This window comes from Marmota monax, unplaced genomic scaffold, assembly GCF_021218885.2.
Source record: "Marmota monax isolate L192 unplaced genomic scaffold, Marmota_monax_Labrador192_F-V1.1 WCK01_AAM20220418_F8-fsc00133, whole genome shotgun sequence".
In the NCBI taxonomy this organism is placed as follows: domain Eukaryota; kingdom Metazoa; phylum Chordata; class Mammalia; order Rodentia; family Sciuridae; genus Marmota; species Marmota monax.
In genome coordinates, this window is record NW_026694821.1 from 745,058 (window position 1) to 770,969 (window position 25,912).

The 25,912-nt window shown below is 45.5% G+C and overlaps 1 protein-coding gene and 1 long non-coding RNA gene across 3 annotated transcripts in view; one reads left to right on the top strand and one right to left on the bottom strand.

Annotated features, from left to right (window-relative positions):
* The window catches only part of Jazf1 (JAZF zinc finger 1), a 328,417-nt gene that overhangs the window by 9,246 nt on the left and 293,259 nt on the right, over positions 1–25,912 (bottom strand). For both annotated transcript variants that reach the window (XM_046426002.2, XM_058573141.1), the window contains exon 4: positions 1,517–1,686. In XM_046426002.2, the coding sequence (XP_046281958.1) occupies positions 1,517–1,686 (170 nt within the window). The remainder of the gene's footprint in view (positions 1–1,516; positions 1,687–25,912) is intronic.
* LOC131423474 (uncharacterized) lies at positions 1,681–6,207 on the top strand. Its single transcript, XR_009225091.1, has 2 exons — positions 1,681–2,347; positions 3,949–6,207. It is a non-coding gene; the product is annotated as an uncharacterized LOC131423474 (long non-coding RNA).

A 25,912-nucleotide genomic window follows, 5' to 3' on the forward strand; every position in this document is an offset into this window, starting at 1 on the left:
CAAAAGAATAAAAACAAAAGTTAATGACAAAGAAAATAGAAACGACTTGGGGGAAAGCATGTGAACAAGAAAAGGAAAATGAAGCTAGAGATGGGAGAGAATGACTCACTCTGTTGGACAGAATAAAGGGGGGAGTTTATAAGTACTTTTTTTTTGGGGGGGGGGTCAGTTTCAGCACAATTTATTACTTCACCCTCTTTTAACATGAGACATTGCTTCAACAACGTGAAGGCACTTGAGCAACGGCAGGAAGATGGCAAGTGAGAAAGAATAGCTGACATGGAGACAGTGGGCATCCAGGGTAGGCAGGATACAATTCATGCCTCCTGGCGTAGAAGATGTACACGTTTTGAGACACACTGACCTGAAGGCAGCATCTCTCAAGGAATCTCTGGTAGGGTTCTCACATCTCCATCCTGGGGTTTGCATTTTAGTTTAAACAAAGAGCATCTTGACTTTGCTTGATAAAATTCTAACAGTACCTGATCAGGCAAAATTTCAGACAACCTATGAATGCGATGCATTTGTGTTTATGCTTTTCTATCAGTAGCTGGGATAAAAAGTACTGAAATGGATTTTATTTTTTAAGTGTTCAGAAACATTTAATGTAAGAAGTGCTTCTGTCTTTCAAGTATTTTTTTTTAATCAATCTGCTGAGCCATAGGTAAATTAGCATGTCATTAAGTACACCAGGTATGTTTCTGATTTTTATATTTCTATTTCATGGTTGTATTTTAAAATACACCTTGTAGGAAAGTTTGCAGTTTTGTTTAGCTAAATGCTGTCTGGACTCACACTTGAATGCTACACGTTTCTTTTTTGAATACTGCTTTGTCCCTCTGAGTTTTCTTAATAGAAAAGTTAGCACCTCTGGCTGCCCCTGACACCAAGAGTCAGACCTGCAGAGAGGTGGAAAGGTGGAGGCTTAAGGTGAAGTGGGTGGTTTGGTGAGGGAAAAAAAAGCACTTTTTTCTCCCTATCCCCTTTCATGCCATTTGGAAGGCAGCAAGAATGGCCTCAGCTGGAAGTGAATACCCTGCCACCTTTTCCGAAAGGTCTGTGAGCCTTCTGGGGCTTTTATGACTTCAAAGTGGCCTTCTGTGAGCCACCCAGAGAGCCATCTATTGGGGAAGGTGTTTGGCAAATGAATAGGTGGACACACTTACTATTTTTTTTTTTCTTTTCTGTGCTAGGGATGGAACCCAGGGTCAGTCTCAACCACTGAGCTGTCCTCAGCTTCCGTATTTGATACTGTTAGGCCCCAAGATGACATATGAATTTGGAGACTTATAGGCATGATCATCTTACAGAAGATCTCTTTGACCTCTAATTTCCAGATAGGTTAATGAAAGGGGAAAAATACCCCACCAAACATCCTGAGCCCCTGCCAGCATTCACCAGAGGGCAGCCCTTGTGTGCACATGTATTGTGGCCATCTGCTCAGCAATGCACAGGTTATAAAAGGCGGCTGTGTGTTTCCAGGCTGTTATGCCAGGTGAAGCTGCACCTCCTTTACCTTGTATCTCTTTTTACATCCAGGAACCGGGCAGGCAAAAGGCTTCTCTTCCCCTCCATTCATGCACATGGAACTGAGGATGGCTTCTGAGCTGATGGCACTCTCTGTGGTCCAGGACTCATCACTGTCAGATTCCTCATAGTCCACCTCCTCCTCGTCGTACTCACTGCCTGCAGGAGCAAAGAAAAGAGCAAGGGCTGTCAGGAACGGTCCCTCACCACAGGTTGGCCCCAGCTTCCTGGGCCAGGAAGACTGGCAGAGCAAGGCAGCTGTGACTGCAGGCCCGGAGGGACAGAGTTATTCCCTGATACAGTCCTGTGAGGATAAAAGGTTAAAGCTAGGAACAGGCTGAGTAAGAACTTTATTCTATGGCAGGCCAACCTGTGGCTGCAAAGGCACCGGGAGGGCCCAGAACAGAAATAACCAACTATGGCAGATTCCTTTCAACACACTTGCAACACACCACCTGATGTTCCTTTAGTTTTATGATTTAGTAGCCTAGTAAATGCAAACAGCTGTGGGAGAGGGTTGCATTTTGTACTTTTAAGGTACTTACACTTCAATGGAAATAAATTTCAGAACTTTGCTTTATAGATTTGAGCCAGGAAGATGAAGAGGCACTTTTGGCACTGAAAGAGGGTTACAGCAAGGTGGGCAGAAATGTCAGGAGCTCTGAGGTTAAGATGTAAGAAGGGTATGCAGGTCTGGCTTCTGGAAGATGGACGATTCCCTACACACTTATCTACCTTTCGGCTACACACACTTCCTGGCAGGGTTGACCCAACACAGTCATATGGCTCACACAGGAAGAGGATACTCATACTCCAAAAGGTAAAGGCTCTGCTAAGAATTGAATAAGAATCTACTTTCACCATTCCTATCCAGGAGAGCAGGGATGGAGAACCACCTTGACAAGCCTTCACTTTTTGCTCTTTTTAAATGAGGCCTGACACAATTTATTTTGTGCTTTTGCACAATACAACCCTGAAGGACATAATTCTACAGATCATAAACAGTGTAAAATAATATGTTGACAAGTCCTAATGCATTTACAAGCCCTGTGGAATAAATAGGAATTATAGCACAACATTAATAAGAATTATATGGTAGCAATTACAGTTGTGAAATTCATCCCCCAGGTGTGAGGCTAAATTGTACCAGGGGCCTGCTTGGGTGCTTCACAGGCTCACTCTGCTACATCAATTATTTCAACACCAAATATTGGCACTTTTATTGGGTTTCATTTTAATAGGCATTAATAAGATTGTTTGAAGAGCAGTTGAGCCAGGAAAAGGGATGCCGACATCCGAGGCTAAAAATTGAAAGGATTCAGGAAGGAAGGAAAGGACCTTAAATTTATTGAGTGCCTATTATGTTTCAGGCACATTATATGCATTATCTCATTTAATCTTCCAGTAACCCTATGAGGTAGGGATTACCGTCACTATTATATACACAAAAGAAACTGAGCCCCCATGAGGTTAAAATGTTTATGAATTCTCAACAAGCTTTTAAGGGATGTCACTTTTTCCCATGTTGCTTCTTGACCCCTAATACCAGAAACTGTTGAGCCTTCTCTGAGGGGATCACTCTCAACTTCCTGCAAGTTGCTGGTTATTCACCTTCTACACTCAGGTAGAATTGAGACTGTTTCTGAAGACTGCTAGAAATCTCAGGGGGCACAAAAACAATTCCCCCACCAACATTTTGGCAAAAATGAGGCTTTAGAATTAAATGTGGGTCAGACCCTGCTGTACTTGAATGAAGGCTCCCCAAATTAGCCAGCTTGGAAATGCTCGTGTCAAAATAACATAAGGGTACCACCCTGTTGCAGCCTGCCCTGTCCGTCGGAGAGAAAATGCTGAAATCTGTTTCTGAGTACGGTTTTGTTTAAGACACTTTACTCTTAAACAAATGCCACATGCTGGTGTCCTTAAATTGCTTGTTAGAAAACTATAAGTGCTATTTCCCAAAGCTCTTCCAGCGGGACTTCAGAAAGTTAGCAGGACTAATTTACCCATCTAATTGGGCTAATTTGTTAACCTGAATACCAAGATCCACGCAGCATTTACAAGTGGGGGGCGAGTGGGGAACCTCAGACCAACTGAGGGCTTAATGAAGCCCAGTAGAAGATAAAACTTCAAAACTTTACTGGATCAAAAGGGACCAGCCCCTGAGGCTTGCTGCTGTGTACACAGTCGCCTGGAAACCACATGGTGTACAGCCCTGAGCTGGGCAGCAGGGGCCACATGACTAATGGTCCAAGCTGGTTCACAGCCAACGGTAGTGCTGTGACAGCAAGCATAAATCCACAGTGTCCCCAGCAAACCAGGACACATGCCCCTAGTCACTGGCACACCAAAGGGATCTCAGGGTACCGGGTGAAACTAATCGATGCCCTTACATGGCGCTCAAGATGGACTCGTTTATAGTTTCAGAACAAAGAGGAGCAGCTGCAGACCTGGGTTCCTGCATTGGCTTGGCTTTCATCAGCCAAGGGACAACCTGCTGGGCTTCTACTTTCTCGTCAATGAAATGGATGCAGATATCTTCCTGGCAGATTTAAAGATTAGAATTCATGTCTATAGAGCTTCACAGTGCTCAGCAAATGGAGGACAATAAAAGAAAATCATTTTTGTAATACTCACATATAAAATAATATTTTTAGAAAAGTGTCTTTTGAAACTAAATTAAAATAATAGTTCTGAAAGGGTTGGGAGTCCCTATACAAAACAAAATAGACTGTGAATTTGTAACAACGATTCCCACTATTATGTAAAATTATAATGCTCCAATTAAAAAAAAATGCGGTGTGAATTTGTAACAATGATTCCCACTGTTGTGTAAAACTGTAATGCACCAATTAAAAACAAAACCAAAAAAGGACAAAACTGCTTTGATTCTTCAGTGCAGGTGGAGCAAAGCATACCCCCACATCCCATTTCAGTGAGGTCACAGATACCAGGCTGGAGGCACAGGCAGGAGCTTGAGTGCACATGGGAGCCCCATTGCTACCACTGAAGTTGTGTGAACACAGGCAAGTGACACCACCTCTCTGAGCCAGACACCTTATCTGCAAAATGGGCTAAAAACAGTACCCACCCTTAGGATTATTGAGTTCCTGTCTTTAAAAGTACTTCAAACAATGCCTGAGACATAGCATTAAGAAAATGTTTGATATAGAAATAAGAAAAATATCACGAGCAGTTTTATTATGCCATTTACTGTTCTGACTCTTCTTGAGGACAGCCACATTTTAAAACCAGAGGAACATGTAGGGTGTCTCCTTGAATTTGCCTTCCTATACCCCAGTTGCCACCCTTTTATCAAACAGAATTGCCAACTGCCTGAAGCAGCCATTTCTCCTTGCAGCAGCCAGAGGGCCTACCGTGGGCACAGAGAAGCTGCAGTGGCTCTTAATTAAGTCACCTGTGCTCACATGCTGGTGTCCATTCAGTGCCCCCTCCTGGAGCACTTGCCACTAGAGGCCATAGCGGTCCTGCAGAAAAGTTTGAGACCAAAATCACCTGTTCTCAGTCTCCTTTCAAACATCTTAGAACTCTAGAAAGAACTGACCTCATGATAAAGTCACATACTGAGTTGTAAAAATGTTTGAGCAATTTTCTCTCTACTTTGCTTTAATTTCCTGATTTTCCAAAAGAGGAAAATAAATCCCAGCCTCACTCATCTTCAATGTCTGCCTCATCTGCTATCTCCAGACTTACTCCAGAATGATGAAATTCTCCGCAATCCCTGGATTCTACCTGGGAACTCCTCACCCATTCAGGAATACAGGAGGGAGCAAGGCTGTTTCTCCTAACAATGGTCTCCCTATAATATCCCAGTCAATAAAAAAAAGTCAAGAGCACAACCCCAAGTATGAGTCTGTGAATATTTTTAGTATAAATGCCGTAAATGTATGTACTCATATATTGCCATATAAAACAAATACAAAGTAGTGAAAATAAAATAAGTATATTAATATGTGTACTAGTAAAAGCAATATAAAAATTTAATATATCACATTCCTACACCTCACTTTGGGGCCACCTTCTTCCAGGCCAGCTGCAGGGTCACATGGGGCACATCACAGTCAGCTGAGGGATACGCAGGTTGAGATGAAGCTACATAAATACCACTTGGGGATTCAGCCCAATGTTCATTTTTAATAGGATGATTACTGTTTGTGTTGTTGATGCTCCAATTACAAATCTCCATGGCTTTGAGGGTCTGGTTTAACCCTAGTTCTCCCATATGCTCCATTAGTCTATTATTTATTTACTTATTTTTGTACCAGGTATTGAACTCAGGGACACTCAACCACCGAGCCACATCCCCAGACCTTTTTTGTATTTTGAGACAGGGTCTTGCTGAGTTGCTTTGGGCTTCACAAAGTTGCTGAGGCTGGCTTTGAACTCAAGATGCTCCCTTCCTTAGCCTCCTGAGCCGCAGGCATTCCAGGTGTGTGCCATTGTGCCTGGCACCCCATTAGTCTTTAGCACACAAATGGGCAGAATATGAAGACTTGAGGAACATGTATATGTCATGGTAGACTAAACGCCTGCTTTTTACTTGGTCTTCCTTTTGCTTTAAGCCATCTGCTCCCTAAATTCTGGCACTTGCCTATAAACTTAAACCTATTTGTGCTTATGTATTTTCTTTTTAAAATAAAAATTGTAGCTGCTTAAGAATGAGCTGATTTTATTTTTCACAGGCGTTTCTGGAAACAGAAAGCGCTGCCATTTTGGGTCTGGGGCTACCTGTAAACTTGACGCTAGGAAGGGTGACTTCCTGGTCACCAGTCTCTCTCCTTGACTGAACAGCATGGAGAGCTGGGATGCAGGGCCAATGGCGTGTCCGAATTACCTGGCTGGAACAAGGCCCAACTAAGACTGCTACTCAGGACTGCGGTTCCAGAGTTGTGCTCCTTTGTCTTCAAATGGAACATCCCCTGTATAAGGGGGATGAAGATCCCACAGACAAAGGAGGCCTGGAGATGTGCCAGGGGGAGAAGAAATTGAACACCAGGTGGAGTCACTCAAAGCCATCCGAGGCCTGTGGTGCAGGAGCACATGGGAAGCAGAAGCAGTGGGCTGTCCTCGTGGCAGTTGGGACACAGCCATGCAGGGAGGCTGCAGTCCAGCCTTTCAAAGAGAGCTCTGTGAGTGGTTTTTCTTAGTCTTGGATATGATTAGTCAATGAAAAAATGACATTCACTAAGTTTCTACAAGGAAATGTGATTTAACCTGTCATGTCACATGTAAAAACTGGCAACTACTAATCCTTTTTAGATTGTAGTTTTATTCTCCACAGTCTCACCATCCCCATTGTGCAGGCCTGAGTGGGCACAATGGCAGCTGAGGGAGACTCAGATATGGCCCCAAAAGTTCATGTCAGCATTCACTTTGGGAAACTGGAAAAACTAGTAGATAGGATTCTGTGATAAGACTATTTCATTCTACAGGACTAATGAGAAACTTCTGGCTGTTAAAAGAGATAAAAAGTCAGTTTTGTAGCTGGGCATGATGGCGCACACCTGTAATCCCAGAGCTTGGGAGGCTGAGGCAGGAGGATCCCAAGTTCTAAGCCAGCCTCAGTAACTTAGTGAGGCCCTAAGCAACTCAGAAAGACCCTGTTTCAAAATAAAAAATAAAAAAGGGCTGGGGTTGTGGCTCAGTGGTTAAGCACCTGTTGGTCAATCTCTGGTACAAAAACATCAACAAACTGTGAATTACATTAAAAAACCTCAATGTGATGTAGAATTCCTTGTGTGCAGGTACACACACACACACACACACGTGTATGCGCACAACCCTGGCCATGACTGCCCACCTGGGACAAGCAAACGTCATTGCCCATGAGCCCAGCCAGGCACTACGGCTGCTGCTGGCCCTCTCACTTGCCATGAGCAGTTTCAGATCTTCCTCTCTCCTCCAACCTCTGCCTTCCTCCCCTTTATCTCTGGGGATAATCAATCCTGTTTTCATTCTTCGTGGTCATAAGACAGTGCCACACAGATAAAAATAAGGGAAGCTTTCCCAGAAACCCAATATGCAGCATTTTCTATAACACAAAAATTAATATTAATGCAAAAGTGGTAACTGCAGTGACAGCAAATTAAAACTCTCCCGGGGTGTCAGATTCTGCCTTATAGATTTATCAATATAAATTAGCTTTATTGGTGCTGACCCACTTTATCAGAGCTGAGCAACACTAGTCTAAATGAATTGGCAACAGATGATTATGATGAAAACCACATTAATGGCTCCGGGAAACGCCTGGAAAATTCTTCGCTTCCTTGTTGCTGGGTCTCAGTTCATTCCTGGAATGTCAATCTCCCATCTCCTCCTTAACTTTATAACTGATTCTGGTTCTCCAGTCCAGAAGTAACATCTCCCTAGGACTTCACACTTTCTAGTGGTTGCTGCACCCTGTCGGTTTCATTTATGGTGCTTAGAGACCCTTCATCATTATCTTTGATTATCTCACACTGCCCAGGGCAGTGCCTGCACATTAAAAGCCCATGGTCATGTGTCTGTCAAATGAATGATGAGGGACTATGCTTACAGGTGGAAGGGGACCCAAGACTGCACATCCCCCTTTCTTGACACCCCTCACAATCTTAAAAAAAAAAAATTATTTCACTTGCCTGCTTAAAAGCCTCCAATGACTTTTCATAGCAAAAAGCAGCCCAATGCCTTACTCCCAGTTGCATGGATCTTTAATATTTGAAGAACTAATTTTTTCAAAAAAGAAGACTTAAGAACTATTTGTACTTGGTTTAATGCTAAATGCTTATACCTATAAATCTATGTAAGAAATATTTCTAAATATTCAGATACTATTAAATAGTAAAACACACTTTTAAAAATAAAATGCTCTTATACATATAAGTATTGATTAAAAACTTTAAATTTAGTATGTGTGTATTTAAATTTAGTATGTGTGTATAACTTATTTATTCATACTAGGGTTGGAACCCAGGGGATCTACCACTGAGCTACATCCCCAGCCAACTTGAGCAAGGATCTCACAAAGTTGCCCAGGATTGCCTCCCACTTTCAATCCCCCTGCCTCAGCCTCCCAAGTCAGCCTCCCAAGTCACTGGGATTACAGGCATGTGACACCGCATCCAGTTTCAGCTTTAAAATATCTTAAAGACATACAGATCAAACAAATGCTCACAGTGACTACAAGACCTACACTCAAACCATTATGCAGGTTGGTTCTAGTGATCTGATTTTTTCATTATTTCTATACTTAGTTTGACCTTCCTGGGGTTACAAGAATCTGGCAAGACCTAAAAGAGGAGCTGATCTCAGGCCAGTAGAAAGTGGAATTTCTTGGTGACTGACCCACTGACTCTTGGTCAGGACAACAGAAAAAAATACTTCACAGGGGAGCATATATTTATTTTCTGGGATGGACATTTGGGGAACTTTTGTCAAGGTCTGTTTCTTCATAAACAGAACTTTCAAAGCTCACATATTTCTTGCCACTTTGCAACCTTCAGTGTAATTATAAGGGTCACTGGAGATCACGTCTCCCTGGGACCAGGTGTTCCCTCAGCCCAGCCACAGCCCACTCTTGCCAGTACTCCGAGCTCTCTGGGTCTTCTTCCTCCAAGTCTGCTGGCCACCCTTTCCTAGTCTTGCCCCATTCATTCTTTTTCTAGAACTACAGGGGCTTACTCATAATTCCCTATCTGCTAATGGTGATGGAGATGATGATGCCTGTGTTTAATAAACAGAAATCAACTTTTCAGAGTACGAGGCCACCTAGGCAGCAAAATTTTCACCAGTTATATATTACAGCTACTTTTCAGCACAGTTTCTATCACCTTCCCCATTTCAAATGTCATTCTGGATTCACAGATTTCCACAGAGGCTGTTCATTACCAGCTACTCACCAGTTATCACCACGGCTTGGCCAAGGTGGGTCACTTTAGGTGACTTCCTCTATCCTCTCAGCATTTCCTCATGAATGTCTTTTTAATATAAAATTCCTTCTTTTAACCAGTTATATTTGTACACAGAAAAAGTCACTTTTGTGAGGCTTGTAATGAAGGAGAGGAATCCCGCCCACCCCTCCCTGCAGCAGGCACCTCTATGTCTTTGACCTGGCCTTTACCGCCCATTTCTAAACAACATGCCTCTACTGCTGGTTTTCGATGTTTGGTTTTGGATGGCTGCTGATGTCCTCAAGTGCGAGGTCGGAATTTCAATCCTCCCAAGCCACTTCCTGCTTTGCCCGCTTCCAGTAGAGTTTCATTATAAAATTTGGTGTCACAGTATTCAGTGTTTGCATTTTGATGACACAGAGCCATGTAATGAACTGTGCTTGTGTTTTTATTGTTCTTGAAGTTCACTGATGCCACTCTATGGCCCATGTGTCGTCATCTCTCATCTTTATCCTCCTCCTCACCATCTAGCCGCAGACACTTATTTGGGGCTCATTATATGTCAGGCACAGACTGAAGCACCGGATATCAATTTATTCAAACCTCACAACAACCCTTTGAGATGGGTAGTAAGATTTACACTGAATAGCACTCAGAGAGGCAGAGCAACTTGTGTAAAGTGACAGAGCTCTCCCGTCTGCTGTCTGGCTCCACAGCCTGTGTTCCTACCCAGCATACACGCTGCTTCCTTGAGTGCACTCTCAGTGGAACTGGCAAACTCTCCATCTGCCTGAACACATCAAGCAGTCCTCCCCTTGCTTTCTTCCTGAAAGACACTCTCCTGACATGATCCACACTATTGATCCAATAGACCATCGCCTTCCAGGTCTTCCTGGGGGTTCTATCCACCTCTCCCATGCAGCTGAGTCCTGCCCAGAGATTCTGTCTTGCTTGGGTCCACAGTAGGTGAACTCCCTCTGGCAGGCACTTCCCAGGGGCTGCTCCTTTCCTGGTTCAACCTCTGGGCTCCAAATCCAGCTTTCTGGGGCTGCTGGAGTGCCCCACACTGGATGCATGAGTTGGAGGCTCATGTGCTTCTTCTCACTGTCCCCTCCCTGCCTGTTCCACACTGTGCTGGGGACCCATTCACCTGCTGCTTATGCCCTTCATTTCTGGGAAATCTCATATATATATTTTGTTGTTAATGATTCACTCTCATCTCTCTTACCTGTCTTTCCGGAAACTCACTTTATTCAAATTTATACCTCCTGGACTAATCCTCTAATAGTCTTCATACATCTATGCTTACATTTTTTTCTTGTCTCCTCCTTCTGGGATATTAAAGCTATTCCTCTCTGGCTTTTGTACAGAGGCTTTTATTTCAATTCCCAAGGCCCAATTTGGTTCTGTTCCCTCCCTCCCCTCCCAGGAGGCAGTTTCAGTTAAGGCTTGTGTTTCTCCTGTCCCCTGCTCTGCCACTGTTTCTCCCATCTCTGTTTTGCCCTCGTCTGTAGGTCTGAGACGCTGTGCATCTGGAAGCTGTTCTCAGGCCTTGGGGCTCCTTGCCCATCTGCCTGCTGTCTTTCCAGGGTGAGGCATAAGGAGCCCACTGGCTATAGGCTGGGCGGGGCTGCCAAGTGGAGACTGTCCCCAGAGTGACCTGGGTAGGGCTGCCCCTGGTGGCATCTGCAGCATTTTCTCCAGGGCTGCTGGGTTCCTGAGGTGGGGAGGGAGGAGAGAGATTCTACCACTAGGGATGGAGTCTTCTTCACTTAGCATTCCAGTTCTCAGAAACGCCATGGCCCTGGCTCTGCCTGGCATCTGTGGTTCAGCCTCTCCAGGGACTTGATCTCTAGTGTTTTGTTGCAGGTGAAAGAAACATCTACCTGTTCTTGCAGGGATTGGGAGGAAGGAAGCTACACCCAACACAGACTTACAACCAGTTCTCATTTCAGTCTCACCTACACCCCACATTCCTAGGCATCTCTTGTTCCAACTTCTTAATTGTGTGTGTGTGTGTGTGTATACACATACATATATGTGTATATATCAGCTTTATTAAGATACATCACAAACTACACAACCCACCCATTTGAAGCATACAAGTCATTGGTTTCTGTACCCTCAGGGTAGTGCAGCCATTACCATGATCCTTGTTAGAACATTTTCAACTGCTCAAAAGATGTCATGTATCCTCATGTTGCTCCAATTCTTGAGGCTTTCTGGATTATGTGGCACAAGTCAGCTTGCTTCTGCGCTCACACCAGCTTGCTAAGACAGTTGCCTCTCGACCATTTGCTTCCAGGTTCCTTGCTTTTTGTTGCTGCTTCTCCTCTGGGTCTTGGTCTTTGTGGGTTACAACTTTTAACCCTCCCCTCCTGTCATTTTAGGAGCACATGTATGTGGAAACTGCCACCTTCAACTGGGGGTTCCCTGGGTACCTTGGAAGCATCCTCCTTTGACAATGACCAAAGCTCCAGGCCCTGCCTGTATCACTCCTGCACTAGGCACTGGTCAGCCTCTTTCCTTTCAGTAGGGGACAGCCCAAGGTCAAAAGCTAGGTGTTGAGGTGGGGTCCTACAGTCCCATGTGAGACCTGCTGTGGGGCAGGGCAGCTGTGTGCAGGACAGGGCTGTGAGGGCTTCTTTCTCCTGGGGATCCTGAGCTCACTGTGGACATTTTCAGTTTAATATTAACAGATGCTCTAAGCTGTAATTCCAAAATAACATTCAAATGTATTTCCTCTGCCAGTGGCTAATTAAATGCTCATTCCCTTCCCTGTCATTCTTCTTTCCTCCCTTTTGTGTTACTTGTGTGTCTCCTTGTCCACCACACTAGGGTCACTTTGATGATACTCTTCTTACCACTGTGAAGTAGAGGTCAAGTGTGTGTAAAATACTGAGCTTGGGGCCGGGGTGTGGCTAGGTGGTAAAGCACTTGCCTAGCATGCGTGAGGCACTGGGTTTGATTCTCAGTACCACATATAAATTAATGAAATAAAGATCCATCAACAACTAAAAATTTTATTTTTAAAATACTGTGCTTGTTCCCCTGCAGAGCTTTTCATTTGTGGTCCCCGTCCTTGGACAGTCCTCTCCTGGCTTTTCACCATCAGCTGTGAAAAGTCATCTCAGGTGGTCTCAGCTCAGATGTCACCTCCCCAGGAAGGCCTGCCTTGGGCACCTACACACCAAACTCACCTGTTCTTCTCTGGCTAAAACCTGCGTACCCTGGGAATCCTGCTCCTGGTGTATCTAATGGAGCAGGTTGGGACTTTTCTCCTCTCTTTCATCCTCCATTGGGGAGGTGGAAGATGTCACCCTAACTTCATGACCCATGAGACCAAAACTATTCAAATTAATGTCTTCTAAAATTCAGAAATTTAGAATATAAAACAATTCCATAAAGCAATAAGAAATTCTGTATTTAAATAGCCAAATTCTCAGGAAGAAAAAAAAAAAAAAAAAGAAAAAGGCTGAAAAGAAACAACCAAAAAAATCTGGGTCCCTTTCGCCCAAGCCTTTTATTATGATGTCTCTTCATCCTTTTCTCCCTGGGTAACCGGAAGCAGCCCTCTGCACCTGCCTCTCACCTATGCAGTTTGGTCAAGCCCTGGGCGCAGTGTGGTTCCATTACTGCCCCCTAGTGGGGCTCTCTGGCCAATGGGCCTGACTAAACTCTCCACCCTGGTCAGAGAAGAAAGCGCTGCTCAAGAAGCACAAGAAAATGCTTCTCGTTCTTTGTTCCCAACTTTCATGTCTCAGAGCTAAAACTGCCCATATTTTTAGGGAGTGGGGGGCGGGGGAACCTGAGTAGCAAGAAATGACAACACTTCTTCAGGACAAGGGGGATCTTGGGAACATCCTCCCCCATACCTTGCCCCAGTCATGAGTCCCACATGTCCCTATCTGGGACACCAACTTCTTTCCCCTTACTGTTCCAGTTGCTGCTAAGGACTCAGCATGGTTTAATGTAAAGGTTTCCTGCAGTGACTGGCCACTTGTGAGACCCTCTTCCACTCCGATGGCAGCGCAGTATATATTCAAACTGCAGACTATGACCCAGAGAGGGTTATGTGGGCATGACTGGCGTTTAAAAAAAAACAAAAGCACAGAAGGCAATAGGAAGTATCAGAGTACAGATATGGTCATAAAACTTTGTTTCAGGGGTGTGTATGTGAGCTCTGTGACTCAATGTCAAGTTCATTCTGGATATGTGAAGCAGTAAAACAAAAAAATCTTACAGCTATTTTGACCATCTGCGTCTCAGTTTATAGAACTTCTTCCTAAAAAATCATTTCATCCAGAGGGGGAAAAAAAAACTACCAGACAACTTTCTGATATTTGAATATTAAGATATAAAGCAGGCTAAGAAAGAAAGAGAGGTCATTCAGGGCGAGCACTGATTAGGTGTGAGCCAGCGGTACAGTGGGTGCTGCCCACCAGCCCTCCCGACAGGAGCTGCAACCTGCTAGGAAGGCAAGCTGGTGCTAATCTGACTTCAGACGCTTCATCAGGGCACACTCTACAGACTGCCACTCACAGATATGAAAGTGACAGGTGTTTACAATAGATAGAATGTATGGAGAAAGTTCTTGATGGATTCAGAATTCTTTTGAGCATGGGTCCCATTCTCTGAGACTGTTCTCAAGCACAGCCCAACTTTATGTTCTAAGTGGGTGAACCTATTCTGAGGCATGGCCACACATCACCCGGAGCCATTCTGCTGAATTAAGAATGGTCATGCAGGCTGCCCTGGGCCCTTGCCCAGTCTGACGTCAGGTTGCCCAGCAGAATGGGCTCTCTTCCCTTGCAACCAGACGAGGGAGGGCTGATGCCCATGAGGGTGGGTGGCCCTCTGGGAGCCAGTGCTTTGGATGTGACTCAGAGAGATACAGCTGCCCAGCCCAGGGAAGGAGCCAGAGCCTTTGCAGGAGGAGAGTCTGGGCAAGCACAGTGGCAGCTTGCTGACTCCTCTTCTCCATCAGCCTCTCCTGTTCCCAGGGGAGGAACAGGATTACAGTTATTCCCCCAGCACCTACACAGTGCCCGACCTGAGCAGGCCCCCCGACTTGCCTTTGTGGAATGAAGGAAAGCTGTGGCAAAGCCTGCCGGCACCAGGTGCTCCAAACCCCAGCACATGTAGATACATGTGTGCAATACATACGTTTTGTACTTATGAGTTTTGCTTATTTAATAGACACTCCAATTTGTAGATAATAAATGAACTAGGACAATGATATTAGGGATCACAACTGAAGAAGATACACACAGACAACAGCTTTGTTGTTCTATGAATTTCACTCAGCATAACTGCAAAAATCAAACCAAACTATCTGGAGACCACACGGTGCTGTGACTCAGAGCAGGGACCTGGAAGAGGCTTCCCATGTGAGGATTCCAGCTCCCTTCTGTCTATCTGGTGGCCTCAGACCACTTATTCCACCTCTTTCTGCTCCACTTCCTCATCTACACAATGAGAATACTAGAATTAACCCCACGAGGCTACTGTGAAGACCATGTGATTTCACATGTATAAAGTATTCATATTGATATCTGGCACATAGTTATATACCTAATTAGCACTGGTCGATGTTATCATTTTAATCAGCATTTAAAAGTTATCTGGTCTTGAAAGAAATGACCCAAGATGGCTGGGTGTGGGTGGTGCACCCCTGTAATCCCAGCAGTTTGTGAGGCTGAGACAGGAGACTCACGAGTTCAAAGTCAGCCTCAATAACTCAGCGTGACCCTGTCTTTAAATAAAATACACACACACACACACACAAAAAAAAAAAAGGGCTGAGGATGTGGCTCAGTGGTTAAGTGCCCCTGGGTTCAATCCCCAGCACCAGAAAAAAAAAAAAGACAATGACCAAAGATTCTGATTACTAACAAAATGCTGATTGAGGATGATAGTTAGTGCCAAAAATATTTTCATTAATTCATTCACAGTCCTGGAGACTCTGGGGGTGAACGACACACACGGAACCTGAGGTTCGTAACACAGGCCTTGGGCACCAGGATAATCATCACAACATGGAGGCCTGAGAGGTCAGAGGTGCCAGATGTGAGGGGAGCAGCCCCCTCTTATGCCAAAAGAGGGAACACATTGCAGAAGAGCGCGCACTGCCCTCACTGAGCTGCGTCTTCTCTGTGCAGCGCTGGAGTTATTGATATGGCATTTCTCTTCCCAATTACGAAACAAAGTGTGCTGTATTTATAGAGTACGTGCCCACCATCTGGGTGAGCATTTTTATGCAGAGAGAAAACACAAGGAGGGCCAGGAAGGGGAGGATGACAGATACTGAGAAAGTGTGGCGATGATCAAGATGAAGAGTAATTAGGTCTGCCAGCAGAAACCAGTGTCTACAGCAACAGAGTAAACAGGTCTCTTCCCAGACACAGCACATGGCACGAAAATGTGCCACAACAGAAAACACGTCGCTCCTCTGGGGAATAATGTCGTGAGAGTCACTGAAAGTTCAGGCGAATCTCAGAGATCTCCCATAAAAGCTTAGTTTCACACTTTGTCCCATGTGGAAACTGCAGACGGTGCCGCGTGAAAAATGAGTTTTATGAACGCACTTCTGATGCTGAAGGCGGCTGTTTGGCTTCATAACAGGCCTTGGCCTAAGAGCACCCAGCAGCGTCATTTTTACATATTGCACATACCAGGTGGGCTTCCTTGTCACCAGGGCCATGTTTTAATCCGGTCAAATGTTTGTGTGTGACAAACTTTTGATAAAAGCAATTGGGAGAAACTGCAAGAGCAAGAATTTCCCACTCGAAGGAAATAAGCATGTTATAAAAATAGAGTCTGGGCCAGGCGCAGTGGTGCAGGCCTAGAGACAGGCCAGAGGATCGCAAGTTCAAGGCCAGCCTCAGGAACTTAGTGAGACCCTATCTCAAAATGAAAGAAGAAAGGGCTGGAGATGTGGCTCAGTGGTAAGGCATCCCTGGGTTCAATCCCTAGTACTGGAGGTAGGGGTTGTTGGGGAGTGTCTGACTTTGCACACTCAGGCATGATGGCATGGGCTGCGCAAGAGGCAGGTGAGGTGTCCCTCCCGGGCCTGGCTCTTCACTTCATACGCGCACTTTTTTTTTTTTTTTTTAACAAAACAAAGTGTCTTTTAGCACAGGTGTCATGGTAGGCTTTGGGAGGCCAGTGTCCCCGACAATGCTTTTTCCTGACATTTCTATTTTTTTTTTAGCAGGAACTCACGGTCACAAGAGGACATGATGGGACCTGAAAGTCTGGTTCCAACACTGCCTCCATCAATGACTAGCTCAGTGGCCTAGGGCTACTCAATTTCTCTTCCACTTTCTTCTCTTGCTGTGACTCCGTCTGAGGAGTCCATGGATTATATCTACCTAAACACAGTCAGCACTGTTAGTATTTTGACTAGTTGACTCTAGTTTGAGAAATCACAGGGGTCTGCTCAATCAGGGTGACAGATACTGCTCAATGGCTTTTTCAAGACCTGAGGTCAGTGACAGAGCCCCAGGAGCTGCCAGAGCTGACCAGCTTCCCCTGTCCATTGTCACTGGTGTGGCTGTCCCTGCTCTCAAGCCGACCAGTTATTACCAGGTCCTCACAGCAGCCCTGATGGTCAAGTGTCTGTGCCTGTGGTCCCACCTCAGCCCTCTCTCTAGGCTAATGCTGGCTCATGTTTGTCCCACTGAGAGCTTGCTCCGGCCTTGCCACCTGATGCCTGCTCAGATTCATCTGTCCATCTATGCTGATTTTGGTCAGCCTTGGGGTTTCTGGCCATCCACCCCTGGACAAGCTGTGGTGCTCCCAGCTCTGGCCTGGCCATCTTGCTCCATCAACCCCCCTGCCCCAGTCCATCCTGGCATATGTTCTGTGACAAAGGCATGATGTCACTTCTTCAGAAGACCAGATCCTTATTCATGTGGATCTGATTTCAAAAATGGCTGAGGGATGCCTGTGATCCTATCAGCTTGGGAGGCTGAGGCAGGAGGATAGTGAGTTCAAAGCCAGACTCAGCAACGGCAAGGCACTAAGCAACTCAGTGAGACCCGGTCTCTAAATAAAATACAAAATAGGGCTGGGGATGTGCTCAGGACTCAAGTGCCCCTGAGTTCAATCCCTGGTACCAAAGAAAGATGGTTGAGAGTCCCCGAGTTCAGTCACTGGTACCTCCCCACTCCAAAAAAAGAGGAAAAAAAGCTCTTTGATCTCTGCTGCTACGACCTGCAAGCACCAACTCTGGCAGTGAGGCTGCCTCCAAATCAGAGCTCAGGACCCTTTACTCAAACTGCCATTTAAATCCTGTAATCAAGCCCCAATCAGCCCACATGGATGATGAGAACCACAACAGCCATGGGCCAAGGCAATGTCGGAGTGAACATGAAGAATAGGCCACTCACGGTGGTTGGCAGAGGGTGGGGCTCAGGTAGGGCTGGGTTGACAGGAGCATGACACCTCCCTCCTTTTGCAGACTAGAGGTGGCAGGGCTCTTTCCTTCATCCTCATCCTATTTTATTTCAGGGTCACTCTGGGCATGTGCACTTTTAGATGTCAAATCCTGCACCCCCAGATCACAGACTTCTCAGACTGCTCTCCAAATGCCTTGCCAAACAGAAGATGCCATATGAACAACACACAGTGATAAGCAAGAGGATTCCCTGCTTTAACAATGAGACTGTCTTCATTATGAGGCATTTATTAAAGGCTAAAACCAGGAACAGTTGTGGCCTAATAAACCACACCAATCAGTCTCTAAGCAAGTGACAATAAAAACAGGGGAAGCCACTTCACCACACTGCCCAAAGCCTTAGTGGAAGTGTGACGGATGACATATTCACAAGTAAGACTCCAAAGTCACCTGGTTCTTAAATTCTGCGCTGCCTGAATGGCCTTCTTGGCCAGTTTGGATGACAGTTTTTATTATAATGAACGAGGACGGACCAGACACTTCTGCCACTCCAGACAGCTGGTCCCGATGGCACCAACAGCCCTTCCTCCCCTTGTTTACAGGACAGATTATTAAGCCTGAGCAGGGCCTTCTATCTGGGTCACTTCCTCGTGTAGTAATCCCACGGAAGACCTAAAGGGCTGCTTCTGGCTTGTTTTCGGGAATCATATGCTACAGAGGGCTGGCCAGGAAGACGTCCCAACCACCACGTAGGCTTTGTCCATGAAAGACAAAAATAGCAACAGAGGCCACCATCTCAGTGCTCTGCCACTTTTGTCCCTTCTACGGTTAGGAAGTGGTGCTTCGAACCAAACTCTGACTCTCCATATATAGTAAAGGAAGAATTTGTTTTGAATTTCAGTGTCTCATTCGCCTCGATTCTCCACTATCTGGCCCCACTTCCCTAGCCACATTTAAAAATCCCTCCAGCAGTTTTGTCCTCTGGGACCCCACAGGTAGTGCCCTCGTGGCTTGGCCCCATCCCCTGGCCCAAGCCTCCTGCATCTAGACCCTGCTCTTCTACCTTTGTCTGGTTACGTGGTGACCTTTCATGTTTGTCTTCCAGATCAATTTCAAGTTTTCTTTTTTTGGTACTGGGGATTGAACCCAGGTGAGATTAACTCCTGAGCCACATCCCCAGCCCGTTTTTAATTTTTTTTTTCATATTTTATTTAGAGACACAGTCTAAATTGCTTAGGGCCTCATTAAGTTGCTGAGGTTGGCTTTGGACTCAAGATCCTCCTGCCTCAGCCTCCTGAGCCACTAGGATTACAGGCATGCACTATCACACCCAGCTCAATTTTAAATTTGAAGAGGGCTTGGGCTCTGTTTCGTTTCTGACTTGCAATCATAAAAACACCAGCAGTACACATGTTCTGGCGGGTTTACAAATACCCATGTTTGACGGTACATGTCATCGCTAGGTCACAGGATCATAGGAAGATATCATCCAGAGTCTGGAAAGGACCTCAGGTCTTCTGTGTCAACCTCTCCTCTTACAGAGGATTAAACTGAGGCCTGGGAGGTGATCTGTTCCAGTCACACACTCAGCAAAGGCCCAGGCAGGGAGGGAAGTCTGGCACTAGATCACCGGTGTCCCTCTAATGTCCTGCCAGGGGCTGCTGAGGTCAAACAAATGGGAAAATCAGCATTCATGAACCTGGAAACAGAGGTCACCACATCCCAGGGGCTGCTTATGAGCTGCTCAAACCCACCCAGTCCCCCAGTCTTCCCAACCTAGAAGGCCGCTTACTAGCTCATCTGAATAGGGTTCCAATGAGAAGTTCTTTCAACAACTGCAGAGAAGTTAGCAATATTGCCTACACAGCTTGGACCAAGTTCTCGTATCCCCCAGCTGTGATTTGTGAACACAGATGCAGCTTCGTGAATATACAAAGAACATGGGGTTGAAACACTTCTCTTAAACTATCACTATAATGTGAAGGTAGAAGTGAGGTCCAGAGGGAAATAAAGGAAGGTGAACATTTCCAATGCTAAGTGCTGACATCGCTGAATGACTGAATACGGCTCCATCCTAACCTTTCATTTGTTCTAGTTTGATTTGTGATCACTACTAAATCCAAATGGTTCATTTTTCACATTAGCCTTGGCCCAGAGACATGCAGGTGGACCTTGGAGGCAGCCCCATGTGCCTGCGGGTCTGTGTCGCTGTACCTCAACCCACGGCCAACCTCCCATCAGCCAGCTCAGTCTCCAGCTGTTCCTCCCCTCCTTCCGGCTTGCTGTGCACTGTGCAAGGAGAATGCTCCTTTTCACCCCCAGACAAACTAACGACCCTTTGTGAGTCCCCTAAGTCATATGTCATCCACAGATTTCCTACTGGAATAATCCACACGTCAGACACTATCAAGGAAATATGTTCCAGTTACCTAAAAGAGGATTAAGGAAAAGACACTCAGCCAATCTTGGTAGCACACAAAACCATCTCTGGAATGGGCAGTGTCATCCCAGGCCAAGCCACCTGCCCAGTACGCATCTATAAATGGCCCTTTCAGACTACCTCAGAGGTATAATTTTTGAGTTTTAGCGTCCAAAGAGAAATGTTCTGTAGACTGTTTCTTTTCTTTTCTTTTTTTTTTTTTAAAGTCAGGGTTTAGAAAGCCAAACCCCAAATTCAAACTACGATGGTCTCAGTCTTTTGGGGGTGGGTTGTAGGATTACAAGTGCAAAACAGTATGTGGTTCCAATGGGTGACACTTCTTCTGTCCTAGCAGACCGAATCACTCCATCTACCTACCCACCTATCTACCATCTCAAGTGCTCTGTTCAGGATTCACTTCAAATGCAGCTGGAATACTTCTGAGGCACTAATGAGAATTGTGACAACATCGTTGCCCATGGTGCTGTTTAGGCTTTATGGTCATAGGGTGCCCAAGTCTCTGGAAGCCATCGGGTATTGTTCCATAAACTCTTTCCCCTCCAAAACCCCGTTCTTCATAGAACAAGGCCTTTCAATAATGAACAGCCGTCTGTTCCACACGGCACAGGAAAAACACGATAAACCAAGTCACAGCCTTGGCTGTAAACATATTCTTACACATAACTTCTACAACTCCGTATAAACAAAAAAACAAGCTATTAACCACTTGCAGAACAACAACAACAAAAATGCATTGGGTTTCCTGCAATTAAGCTGCAATGTTTTATAGTGCAATTTTATTTATAACTGAAAAAAAGTAAATAAATATATAAAACGGTGAACAGACCCCTCCCCGCCAAAGGCTTTCTCTGCAAATTAACTTTGCAGTCATAAAACCTGTGCCAGCTGGAATCCCTCCCTGTGCTCCATGGCATGGGCAGCCAGAGCAGGTATATGGCCGAGAAAAAACAAAGTAGGGCATTTTCCACCTTCAGCCAGGGGATGTTAATTGAACTTTGGCAAATGTTTAAAGATTTCTCTCTCCATGTTTGAGAAAGAATTAAAAACAGTTGAGCTAGGGAAAATGAACATCTGTTACTGACTTACACTCACAACCACAATGAAAAACATTCATAATTAAAGCGATTTTGCTTCCCTGCTAGTTAGATCTGTAATCCCGGTTAAAAATATAAATGCGGAGGCTCCTTATTGTCTTTGGGGCTTTCTTCTTATGGCTGCTTGTAAAAAAAAAAAAAAAAGGGTCGTTTACATGGGGTTGCATTTTTTTTCTGCTGGAATAACAATATCAGGAAACAGATTTGCGTAAAAAGATAGGGGATGACAACAAAAAGTACCTACGCAACGGAGGAGCCTCGTTTTATGAAGCTATGAAACAGTAGTCAAGAAGTGCTTTATATTTGGGAGTTAAATACACTTTACAGCTGTGTAAAAAAACCAGAGCCATTCTGGGCCAAACATAAACATTCCAAAGTCTACAAGGTTTACTTATATGGAGCAACTGACTGGGCAGGTTTCTATCAACTGGGAGGGATCTGGGCTGCGCAGAACAGCCCCCAAAAAGCCTTCCACGTCAAGTCATTTCCCGTCTGACAAGCAGAAACGTTCATCAAGAAAATCAAATCTGTTTCCTACAAGGTCCCCACCCCTGACTTTTGAAATAACCTCCTCACTGATAAGCCAGGCTCCAGGCCCTGTTCTCCGGCCCATCCTTCTTCCGGCTGCTACATTAACATTCCCCCCAAACAGCTGCAATCCCTAATCTGGCTTCTCTTTGATTTCATTAATTACTTCTCTTACTTTAAATGCTCCCTACCCACAGTCACCACTTCTATGAAAAACAAATTCTTCCATCTCTTCGTGAATCCAATGCAACTAAGTCCACTGTGGTGGACACCATCACTGGACCCCGACCATCCTTGAGCTTTCTGGCTAGTTTCTGACTTGGAATCCACAATACCTACCTTACCTTCTGCCCTTCCCTGCGCTCCTCCTAGAAAACCTTTCTCAAATGCTACTTTCTTCCAGGTAAATGTTAATGGACTTATTCCCAAGTAGATGTGACTGCTTCTTATTTTGATGGTTTTAGCTCTTAGGCCTCAATTTTCTGGGGCTCGACACACTTTTCCTCCGTAACACTCCCAGCTGCCAGAGAGTAGCGATTCTTTTTAACTCACCTCTGCACTACAGCTCTCAGCACTGGATCTTTCAACAATAATCATTAGACCCAGCTGCCTGTCTGTCTTTCTTCCAGAGAGTTGGTATTGTGCTTTCTGATTCTTGCCCAATATGCTGCTGCTGAGGCAGATGTAGATTGTTGGGTGCAGTTATTATAGGGGTTGAAGGCAGATCAGCAGAATAGAGGAAGGGTCAGGGGAGACAGGGGAAGGGGAGGTACTGGGGAATGAAACTGACCAAATTATACATGCATATTGTGTGCACGTATGAATACATAACGACAAATTTGTCTACAGATATATTGCAATGTGTAATTTGGTAAAACAGATTTGCCGGGTAGGGGTTCTAATGGAATGGCCATCTTAGTCTTTCTTTGGTCAGGCCAAGAGGGAATTGATTTGCCACTCATTAACACTGTTTTGGAGAAACCACACCACCCAGTGTAAGTGGACTCAACTACAGCTGGGCACAGGGCCCTGCTGCTGAAGGTCTAAGGCTACTGCCTGCAGAGGTGGAATGGGCCTTGGAATGGGCCCATGAGCTCTGGATTGGTTCCCACGCTTCAGACTCCACTGGGTGAAGGAGCTGAGCCTGGGAAACTCCCCAAGGAGAGATGAGCCGAGGGCAGAAGACTGTGATCCCCTCAGCAGAGCACAGGCTCTTCCTGAGGTTCTGGAAAAGACGTCTGAATGGTTTTCTTCCAAAGTGGCCTTGGTTCAGTACACCTCTCCCCACCCTCCCGCCCCTGCAGGAACAAAACCCAGAAGTTCTGAGGGAGCTGTGATGTTTTTCCTGGCCTCAATGCAACGGGAAGTGCCATAAATCTCTCCCAAGAAAGCCCAGGCTCATGGGATTTCCAGAACCAATCTGCCAATTTATGAGGATCGGATCGTTCAGACAGACATCTGAGCCTTAGGTCCTTATGAAAAACATTAATTTATGGGAACATTCCTGTCACTTAAGAAAGGGTACTTCTTTCAAGGTTCTCTACTTAGTAGGACACGCCCGACATCTAGGGGAGAGCATCGAGGCAGCCGCTTTCTCTCCCTTTACTTTCAGACTGACTTTGGGAACACCGGGGAGGTTCAATCGACAATGGCAGATGAGAGTGGTGTGGTGTGACACTGGCTTTGCACCTGGGCAGGAATATTGGTCACACAGCATTCAGGTCACTAAAATTGGCCTTTTAACAAGTCACTAAAATTGGCCTTTTTAACTTTTAACAGTGGGGATTGGCAACCACCACCCATGGACTGCTGTTGGCAGCCCCAAGAGCATGTGGGTGCTTCGGGAAACTCCCGATCCCCTGGATTTGTCCTGCTAGATCAGGGGTGAGGGTGCATTTCTCAGGAAAGAATTTGGGAACTACTGAAACACTGTATACCATGGTAGAGGTGGCCAGTGGTTTAAGACCATGCTTTGATTATCAGAGTCCTTGATGGTAGACTGCCCCTGAGAATCCACTGCTCCCCACTCTGCTCAAGACATGACATCGTCAGCACTCGGCTGTTCCAGCCAGCAACCCTGGGCTGTGTGTGGTGGGGGTGGAAGTCTCCTCTGTCTCCAGCCTCATTTAGCTCCTGTAGGTTCTACCTCCACAGCATTCGACTTCATTCACCCAATTACCCTGGTTCTCACCGCCTTCATCCCTCCTCTGGACAACAGCAGTAATCCCTCCCCCCAGTATTCACTCAGCAGTCAAAATAATCTTTTCAAAAATGCAAAACATGCCAAGACATTCCCTTGTTTATAACCCTCCAGTGCTTTCCCTTACTTAGAAAATAGTACTACCTCTCGTCTTCTGGGCATTCCTCCCACCCATCTTACACACTCTTTTCTTCCTCTTCTTCCAAGAGGTGCTCATTCTTAAAACTCGGCTTGGATATCACTGCCTCCAAGAAGTCTCCTGTGACTCCTTACCTGAGTCTGAGCTGGGTGCTTCTTCCTGTTATGTGTCCATGGAGCGGGTCTCCATGAAAGTACTCACCATCCCATATGGAACTTACAGTCTCTGGGCTACTGGAGGTAACTCCAGTCTTTTTATCTGTCTTTCCACTCTTAGACACACAGTAGTATCTCAAATGTCTGTTCAGTATACTGACAAGAACAGCCCTCCAAGGCCACGGTGCCACAAGCCGGTAATCCCAGGGGCTCGGGAGGCTGAGGCAGGATGTTTGCAAGTTCAAAGCCAGCCTCAGCAACTTAGCGAGGCCCTGTCTCTAAATAAAATATCAAAAAGGACTGGGGACGTAGCTCAATGGTTAAGCACCCCTGGGTACAAAAAAGAAACAAAAAAACCCTCTCTCCTAGTTATACCTGGGGAATCAATAATTATTTTAAGAGCTTGGGATGAACTGAGACCATAACTATGGAAGGACATACAATGAAGCACGTTTCTGAGTTTTCATTTTCAGGCCCTTTTTAAGAGGCAGGAGAGGGGAGCACCCAGAAGCATGCTCTGGAGAAGGGCAAATCTAGGTTAAGACCCAACCACCCAAATCTGCTGGCAGTGTGATGTGGGGCCAGTTACTGAACATTTTTTACCTTGCAGTCTTTGTCATACATAAAATGAGGATGGAGTCTGCTCAGCAAAGTGCCCAGCACATCTGGGGGCCCCATACAGTAACTCCCATTGTAATTCTTAGCCCTCCAGTGGGCTAGCCATGTACTGCTTCTTGCTAAGGTAGGCCACAGGGTCTGGCTTCAACCTGTTCCCATGACATTTGATTGAATTAATGGTAACTTCAGATTTGTTTTCTTCCTCTGGTCATCTTGGTTTTTAACGTCACTTCTGAAAAGTCAAATCTACTTGCTGGACCCCGGCATGGCTTTGGGCAGCTGATTCTGTCCCTACTTTTAGGAGTGCATATGTGCGGGGGCTCCAGGGCCACGCCCTCCCCCCTGCAGGGCACGCTTCCATTCACCTGTGCCATTAGCGCTACCATTGCTGCAACATTCAGGGTTTTTCTAAGCACTTGCTGTGGAAAGAACACAGGATTAGAAACCTGAATCCTTTTAATCTCTCTGTAGGTCAGTTCTGCCAGCCTAGTTTCTTAAAATGTCAAGTATTAAGTTACTTTTATCTCACTAATTAGTAATTAGCTTTGGCAAGGAAGAAAGGGGTTGGATCTTCCTAAAAAATTAATAGTAAAAATAAAATCCCAAGCAGGAGGACTGGGTTTAAAATGCAAGGATACGGCACTTTGCATTTAAGTAGCTGTTTGGATTAAAATTAAGCAGAAATCAGGAGTGGGCTGTCTCTCCTTGGGTGATGGAGTCCAGTGGGAGAGTTTCCATTCCCCTCCCAGAGAGGGGTTTGCACTGGGCGCAGAGGTCTCCACAATGCACGCTCTATACCTGCGCGCCCAGCGAGACGGCATGCGGTTTTTTTCTATTGCTGCTTTGTCGCTTGGAAATTCCAGTTAGCGGTGACTTTATGGGTTTGTACGGTCTAGACAAGAGGGTTACTCTTTGGTAAAA